We start from the raw sequence: 9,512 nt of genomic DNA, 5'->3' as shown, positions 1-9,512 counted from the left end.
ACCTGATCGACGTCTCAAATTCCCCTAAAGGCTGTTGCCATTCCATGGCGTCAGTTAAAACCTCAGTGTCACCATCTTAGTCGACACAATTTAAAGGTTCAAAAATGTGTCTGTAGGGGCTAAAATATTCCAGCAGTTCCAAAACATCAACTTATGCAAATAGTCTTCATGAGAATACAGCTTCGTAGCTAAATCTTAATATGGAATTTCTGTACCTTGTTGGAATTAGTTGAATAAAGTCAGGTTCTTGGGACCATGCCCCAACATTCCACCGTAAATCCACAAACGCAATCATGTCTAGAAGGGTATAGGACTTCAGAATTTGCCGGCCACAATCTAGGAGTATTGGATCTTTTTTCTTCTAATCACTTAGAAACTATGTAAGGAATGTCCAAAATCTAACACATTCTATTACTGACTTCCAGAATCAGGCATACTAATTGCACATTTTATAAATGTTGAATATCTCAAAACTTGACAAAAGAAGTCAGGCAAAGATTTTCAATGAGCATGATTGAAGGGGCCTAGATAGGGTCCTTTGTTTCTTATAGTTGACATTAAAATTTAATCATTATATTTTTTCTAATAAAAAGAAGCTGAATGGCTCAAAGTGGAATCCTTATTCAAATGCCCCTCCAGCACACACACGCACCCTCAAACTTCATAAGAATAGACATGTTCTATCTCTTTGGGAACATGATTAATTGGGGGCTATTCAAAGCAAATAGTCCTAACTATCTTAATTTCTGATATTAATTCATTAAGATCCCAGTAGGACTGCTTTAAGCTAAAGACAATACGTGTATATTCACCAAAAGGTTGTTGATTTCCACACATGCTGGTGCTTAAGAATTTTCTAGCATGCTGATTATAAATCTGGGGCTATAAGCCTATAGATGTCCGGAAACAAAACATATTAGGTATATATTTTACAAATAGTGCATATGTTATACCTAGTTGTAAATCAGAGGCATGCAAGGAATTTTAACGGCTGCGATTAGAGAATCCATCCCTCCACATTCAAACTGAGCTTATACCAACATGTTTATCTATTTTGACTCATATTAATTTGCAAATTGTTTGGAGAATGGTAAAAATGAACCGATACTAATAATTTGAAATAATTAAAATTGCAAGTATATATTTTTACAAAGGACATTTAATTTCTACTAAACTTAGTATTTAAGGTTCCTGATCTAGTTGGTTAGAAATCTGAGACTAACACGGGAATACAGAAGTCAAACATCAAAATACCCCAAGTAAATATCTAACGAACAATTTATTATTTTTACGAAAGCTGGTATTTAAAAGTTTACTTTAAAGATATTTTGTTGATTACAAAACGGAATCTAGTATTGCAATATACAAGTCCAAAACCTAAATAAATTAAATACTGTACATCTTTTGATATAATTCGCTTTTTACCAAAGATAGTACTTAAGGATTCCCGAGGCTGTTGAACACAAAACTATTGCAATACCGTACCGAAGTCCAAAATAAGTGTTGTCTACTCATATCAAGATTAGTACAACCATGCTGTCAAGTAAAAATCAAACCCTAGTCAGCAGCGTCGTTAATAGCCAAAATGTTGGGGGCGGGGGAGGGGAGCAACGGATTTTACCGACTGGCTGGTTATTTTTACGGACTGTTTTTTGTCAATAAGTAGTATAATGTTCATTTCGAATACAATACGTAAAATCACTGCACGAGTCAGTAAAACCGTTGCACTTACCAACAGAGATTTAGATTTTGGTACATATCATGCCACTATTTTAATGCTATTTATTTAACCAAATGAAAAGTTGTAGCACCATCTATAAAATCACGGCAGGGGTCAGTAAAACTGCTGCTTTTAGCGACAAAGTTCGAAATTTCTGTAGATGACATGTCAGTATTTTCGTGGTCGTGTGTCTTCCCCCCCCCCCTCATACGTGACGGCCCTGCTAGTCAGTAGCAGCGTTTGAGGCCCTTATTTTTTAGTTTTATGTTCCATTTCTTGACTCATAGCAATTTCTACTCATTGTAGGCTAAACATCCCAGATAAATCTAGCTGCTGCTTGCTCGGAGTTTTAAACTTTATTCTTACCTTCCCTAGAAGTCTACTGGTAATTAATTTAGTTAAAGTAGTGACGAAGAAAAAACATTGATTCATAATTTTTATCTCTAGGAAACATGCTTTTCTGTTTCTTAGGATTGTTTTTCTTTCTTTCTTCCCTTTAAAAACAATTCTGAAGAAAGATTACAGAAAAAAGCAGAAAACATTCAGGGACAATGAATTTTAAAGCAAGTTCAACTACATGGCAGGTAATCAACTATATGGCAGGTGTTCAACTATAGTTGATCTTATCAACTATAGCCATATAGTTCAACTATATGGCAAAAAATGTTTTTGGGTTTTATATATAGAGATTAGATGATTATTAGTGGCAGTTTTGGTGCAATTAAATAAAAGTGACAAAACATATAGGTAATGTAAAGAATACACTATTCGACTTTACAGTCCCTATCCTGTGCTTTTGCACACCCTCCCTGTTTTCCTTCCCAGAATTTTCCAGGTTCCCATTTTAAGCTCAGTCAACTCTGGATTATCTGAGAGAGTCACGACACTGACCCACCCCCGTTTCAAAAATAATAACCAGTAACACCAGAGCTTGAACCCCTGTCCTCACCAGCACAGGGTTTCAAGTCTAGCATGCTAACACCTCAAGTAGGTCAGCTAAAAAAAGGCAGTCCCAGAGAGGTACAAATGACTAACAGTTCGGAATAAGGCTGCCAGCCTTTTGCAACCAAACGAATCAACCGTTTGGATGGAGCCAAACAAAATATTATTTAAAAAACATAAACATTATTATAATGCAAGGTGGATCCACAATTCAAGTCAACTAAATTATATTTTTGAACTGATCCTTACCATATGACAATTTTTTTTCAAAATAATCATATCCTAAGTAATAATTGTTACATTTACTGAGGTATTTCAGAAAACGCTGAAGTGCCTGAGTTTCCTTTGTAGTATGGCAACACTTAGCAAAATCCACTGGCTGTCATTACAAGAAACTTGTTATACTCGTCTGACCAAACAGGTTGACAGCTGTTTACTGGTTTTTCAAAGCTATTGTTGTTTATCTTACAGAGTATGCTAACTTGATTTTGTAGATCAAATGAAAGAAGTTAATTGTGGAGACTTACTGCACAAATACACAAAACACAACAAACAAACTAGGCGAACCTGCTCCTCAATTGCTCTACTCTGAATCTCTTTGAAACTGTCAGCAGAATGTTTCGTAGGAGGAGATGCAAGGTGGGAACAACTGACCAACTCACAATAATTATTTTTCAGAAGAAAATGAGCTTCTTCATTCATCAATCTTAAAGGAGGACCACATAAATTCAGTTGCCTTGGTAAACTGGCAAGGCATCCTTCAAGTTGCCCAACAATCCTCAGCTCCTTTCTAAGGTAGAGAATATCTGGAAAAAATACAATGTCTTTATATTTGAATTTTAAATTACATAATTCAGTGTTTGGAACAAGAGGGAAGTCTGTTGTAATAAATTCTTCTGACTTAAAAAATTAAGAAAAGAAAACAGGGATTCAAAACATATTCTTCTCAACCTTTAATTAGAAAACAATTCAGAATTTCAAGCAAAATCAAAGGCCTCCAAGAGGATGATACAATGGGGATTGGCATGCGCACAAGGGGGGGAGGGGGGAGACAGTTCAGAATATGGAGGACGTCAAGTATTTGATACCTTGATACTATTGTGAATGAATAACTCTCATTTAAAGGTCATATTGAGAGAGTTTCAAATATTTTAGCTAGAGATAGGCTATTGGTATAATTCGAAAAATTAAACATTTTTGCCAAAAGATATAACCTATGTTGAACTTTAGTTTAATCCACCTCTATATTTTGTATTGTTGTTCAATATGGCTGGGGACGTTCTCCTCTATCCTTCACCCAGTCCAAGTTTTACAAAATATCGTTAGGATATTACAATACTTGCTTTTCATGTATAACTGCATCAAAGTTAAGTCACCTTCTTTTCTAAGTGTGTTCACACAAGTTAATGATATTCATTCTTAAGGCACCAGTTTGATGCATATAATTTATGTTAATAATTTGGTTACGTCTTGGGGTTTTCTCTTGTTTTTAGAGGGCTAAGTTACGGAATTCGTTAGATGCGAATATTAAAAGTAGTTGTGATGTAAGTTAATTTAAAAGGTTGTTGAAAAATGGATTATTTTCTAAATATGATTTTAATGATTAAATTCACAGCATATATAATTGATAAAATAAAACGGCATTAAATCATTAATATTAGTATTTTTATTTTGATTCATGTATATTAAGAAATCAGCTGAGTGTTAAGTTAGTGGTAACATGATATACAATGCTCTAGGTGCACTTTGTTTTGTCCTTTTAAATCCATTCTGAGATTAATGTATTTTTTTTTTATTATTCCTCCTCCATATCATGTCGTGGCATTTACAGGGGATGTGGATAGGTAATATTTTTGTTAATAATTGATATTAAATAAATAAAATAAATAGAGAATATACTTAGTGAATTATGAATATTGTTTTTAAACCAAAAATTGAGAAGCATGCCTGTAGCTAATCAGAGGTAATGGGGATAAAGGTTTATTGTAGATATTAGTCAAGGTTATATTTTCCATTTGCTAGTTTTATATTTTCCAATTTCCATTTCCTAGTTTGGATATAAAGCTAGACAACAAATTGTTATTCCTTTTCTCTGAATTTCTCCTAAAATTCTGGAAGTAATTTCTCAGGCAGGCAATAGGACTTTAGATGGGTAAACTGACACTAAAAAAGGGATCCACACAGGGTCCAATATTGACAAAAATGTTTTTTTTATACAAAAATACTAAAAAAAGCATTTTCCAATGCTTAAAGGGGCAATTGCTCCCCTCTCTCACATTGGCACCCCTAGATTATTTTCCACCGATTAATTGATGGAAACTAGATTAATTTGCACTATTTATTTTCAAGCTTCATTTAAGGCTACAAAAATATATATATGAGATATTATAGTAGCATATCAGCTATTAGAGAGAAGGATCAGTAATAGGGAAGGGTTATATGAAAACTCAATACTTATGGTATGATTATAGTTGATAGATATTTGGCTATCTTAGAAACTAGTAGAGTTAGGAGAAACAAACTTTCAAAATACATCCAGAGCCTAAATTATGCCCCAAGAAGATATTTTCAAGCTCCAATTTCAATTCCTTTACTATTTCTAAAATTTAGAAGAAAGTTAAGAAATGCATAAGGTTTGGGATTATAATTCTTCCTTTAACTCCGCTCTAGTCTTCTTTTCTTTGACTTTAGGCTTTGAAAACACAATTCCAAAGATTTGAGTGGGATTTTAGGCCATATAGGTTATTTTCTTTTTTAATTTAAGGCACTTTTTTAAAATTCTTTGATACCTTTTAAATCAAGATTTAGGAAAGTAAGGAAGCATAATGCAGCTTCCTCAGGCCACATTTGTGCTGTAGATTTGTTTCTTAAAGTTGTAGAAATAGTTCAAGTTTGTCTAAGTTCATCAAAGGTTGGTGCCTTTTGGAGAGGGACAGGGTCAAGATAGATGTTTTATAAGAACTTCCCAATGCATAGTTAAGGCTTTCCTAAAGATTTTATTTACACAAGGGCAATCAGAGCAAAATTTGATCTCATATTCTAATTTGCATTGAATGTATCATAGGCACTGCAATAGCGCTGCCTAAGTAAAGAACGATGTTGGCACAATGTATTATTTTTTTGGTTGGTCTTAGAACAGGGCACTTCGTATCGAAGGAGTTGTTGTAGAAACTTGGAAAAGAGCTCATTCGACTGAAAATTGGAAGGGCCTGTGCCCTTTTTAATAGTCGAGAGTGATTGGAAGGCAACTAACACCCCTTCCACACCCACTATTTCACCAAACACATCCAAACAAAGTTTTGAGACAGCCAATTTGTTCAACGTAGTTGAAAGATCTTGAAATTATGTCTTTGAGGAGGACACTCCCACCACAGTCCTCAGGGCAAGGGTTGTAATTTATGCCCTGAGGGCATAAGTTTTTTTTTATTGAAAGCGTTGTCGTAGAAACTTCAAAAAAAGCTCATTCAATTGGAAATTCAAAGGGCTAGTGCGCTTTTTAATAGTCGAAAGTGATTGGAGGGCAACCAACCCCCCTCTCACGCCCACCATTTCGAAAACACATCCAATCAAACTTTTGAGATAGCCATTTTGCACAACACAGTTGCAAGTTCTGGAAATTAGTTATTGAGGATGACAAACCCACCACATCCCTCAGGGCGATGGTTGTAAGTTATGCCTTGGGGCATATAAGGTTTTTATAGAAAGCGTTGTCGTTAAACGACATGGATATCTAAAAAATTTGAGATATCCATTTTGTTCAACACAGTTGAACAAAATAGATATCTCTTGAAAGTTTTGGAAATTCGTCTCATTTGATTGGAAACTGAAAGGGCTAGTGCCCTTATTTATAGTAGAAAGTGATTGGAGGGCAACTAACTCCCCTCTCACGTCCATGATTCCCCCAAACACATCCAATGAACATTTTGAGATAGCTGTTTTTTTTACGTACCGTAGTTGAGAGTTAAACAAATTAGATGTTTAAGGATGACAACCCCCCCTACAGTCCTCAGGGTAGAGGTTGTAAATTATGCACTGGGGGCATATAAAGTTTTTACAGGAAGCAGTGTTGTAGAAACTTAAAAAAGGGCTCATTCGATTGGAAATTGAGAGAGCTAGTGCTCTTTTTAGTAGTCGAAAGTAATTGAAGGGCAACACACCCCCCTCTCACGCCCACCATTTCTCTAAACACATCCAATCAAAATTTCGAGATAACCATTTTGTTCAATGTAGTTTAAAATTAGGTCTTTGAGGATGACACCCCCCCCCCCACAACTCTCAGCGTAAGGGTTGTAAGTTATGCCCGGGGCATATAAGGTTTTTATAGAAAGTGTTGTCGTAGAAACTTCAAAAGAGGGCTCATTCGATTGGAAATTGAAAGGGCTAGTGCCCTTTTTAATAGTCCAAAGTGATTGGAGGGCAACTTACCACCTCCGACGCCCACCATTTTTCTGAACTCATTCAATCAAAATTTTGAGACAGCCATTTTGTTCAACATAGTTGAAAGGTCCATAAATTATGTCTTTGAGGATGAAAAGCCCCCCAAAACCCCACGGGCAAAGGTTGTAAGTTCGAGCCTGGGGGCATATAAGGTTTTTATGGAAAGTGTTGTTATAGAAATTTAAAAAAGACTCCATTCAGTTGTGAATTGAGAGGGCTGGTGCCCTTATTAATAGTCAAAAGTGATCGGAGGGCGAATGCCCCCCACGCCCGTCATTTCCCCAAACACTTCCGATCAAAATTTTGCAGAATGTAGTTGAAGGGTCCGGAAATTATTTTTATTAGTATGACAGCCCCCCCCCCCCACACAGCCCTCAGGGCTAAGATCGTAAGTTATGCCCTGGGGCCATATATGTTTTTATAGAAAGCGTTATCGTCAAAACTTCAAAAAGGAGTCATTGGATTAGAAATTGAGAGGGCTATTGTCCTTTTTAATAGTCGAAAGCAATCGGAGGGAGAATCACCCCTGCCCCATGCCCATCATCTTCCCAAACATTTCGGATCAACATTTCGATAAGTTCAACGTAGTTGAAAGGTCAGGAAATTATGTCTTTCAGGATGCCAACCCTTCCCCCATAGCCCTCAGGCGAAGGGTCCTAAAATATGCCCTTGGGACGTATAAAGTTTTTATAGAAAGTTTTGTCATAGAAGCTTCAAAAAGGGCTCATTCGATTGCAAAATTTAGAGGACTAGTGCTTTCTTTATTAGTCGAAAGTGATCAGAGGGAAAATAACCTCCCCCCCTGCCCATCATTTCCCCTAACACTTAAAATCAAAATTTTGAGATAGCCATTTTGTGCAACGTATCGGAAAGGTCTGGAAATTATGTTTTTGAGGATGAAAAATCCCCCCCAGCCCTCAAGGCAAGGATTGTGAGTTATCCCCTTGGGGCATTCAAGGTTTTTATAGAAAGCCTGGTCATATAAACTTTGGAGGGGGCTCGTGGGATTGGTAATCAGATGCTCTAGTGCTCGTTTTAAAAGTCAAAGTGATCGGAAGGCAGTTTGCCCCCCTCCCCCACACACGTCATATTGTCCCGAAATGCATCTAATAGAAATTTTGAGATAGCAATTCTATTCAAAATAGTCTAAATATCATATACAATGGTTTTTGGGGTAGAAATAAACCAAGGAGATTAGGGGCAAGGGTTGTAAGTTATGCCCAAGGGGTATTTAAGGTTTTTATGGAAGGGATGGTTGTTTAACTTTAGAAGAGGCTCAGTCTTTCTCCCTGAAAAAGACTATGTCAATATAAAACCAACAGAAATTAATTTAAAAAAAACTTTTTCCACAAAATAAGTATAAAAAAAAATTAAAGAACTATTAAACCAAAAATGAACAAAAATAGAATCAAATAATATACCAAGCATACAACTACCACAAATCAGAATTAATAAATAAATGAAACCAAAAACAAACAGAAATTAAAATAAATAACAGAATCAATCTCAAAACGAGCAGAAATTAATCTGAGTAGGGTTCTAAACCCTATGCTTTCTAAAAGCCAGAATATAATTTGTACTTTACTGAAAAAAGTTCTCTTAAATGTTTTCACTTTTATAACTTTAAGAAATTAAAAATTAATTAAGACTTTAAGGAATAAAATCTTATCCCGCATATGTACATTAAACTGACAATGCACATTTTTTTTTTTTTGTAAATTTATTTAAATTTTTTCAGTAAAGTACAAATTTTATTCTGGCTGTTTAGAAAGCGTAGGGGTTTAGAAACCTACTCATATTAATTTCTGCTCGTTCTGAGTTTGACTCTGCTTTTTATTTTAATTTCTGTTTATTTTTGGTTTCGTTTATTTATTGATACTGATTTGTAGTAGTTGTATGCTTGGTAGATTATTTGATTCTATTCTCGTTCATTTTTGGTTTAATGGAGTTCTTTACATTTTTTTGAAAAACTTATTTTGTGAAAAAAGTTTTTTTAATTAATAATTTATAAAAATCAACTGATTCTTGGGATGCAAGACTATTTACTTCTAGGTTGTTAGTCTAGTATTTCAAAACACTGAATAATACAATATTTGAGGGAATTCATCTGTTCATGCCATAGTAATTTAGAATAAATCCTTATACCAAGCAGCTTCACTGACTTACAACATGGGATCTTACTAGAGAGTATTTTAATTCGTACAGGGAGACCTCTCCTACGACTTGTAAATAGAATGGAATAAGTTCTGCTGATTGAGACTGAGAGACCGAAAGCTTTAGAGACAAACTATTATTGTCATATGTATTTGAGGTCTACTTGGTCATTACCAAGAGAGACATGCAGCATTGATAATTCCGACCCTTGTTTACCAAAAGAAAGGGGGTCATGTCATCACAGCATTTAAGCATCTGC

General features: G+C 35.3%; 1 protein-coding gene across 3 annotated transcripts in view; it reads right to left on the bottom strand.

Moving 5' to 3' along the window:
• The window catches only part of LOC148939321 (tRNA-splicing endonuclease subunit Sen34-like), a 38,881-nt gene that overhangs the window by 6,740 nt on the left and 22,629 nt on the right, over positions 1-9,512 (bottom strand). For all 3 annotated transcript variants that reach the window (XM_089107042.1, XM_089107043.1, XM_089107044.1), the window contains exon 2: positions 3,230-3,468. In XM_089107042.1, coding sequence (XP_088963168.1) covers positions 3,230-3,468 — 239 coding nt within the window. The remainder of the gene's footprint in view (positions 1-3,229; positions 3,469-9,512) is intronic.

Source organism: Artemia sp. Qi Xiang Cuo, chromosome 21 (assembly GCF_049724085.1).
Source record: "Artemia sp. Qi Xiang Cuo chromosome 21, ASM4972408v1, whole genome shotgun sequence".
Lineage (NCBI taxonomy): Eukaryota > Metazoa > Arthropoda > Branchiopoda > Anostraca > Artemiidae > Artemia > Artemia sp. Qi Xiang Cuo.
The sequence above is the reverse complement of the archived record's forward strand: the minus strand, read 5'-3'. Positions and strand labels throughout refer to the sequence as shown.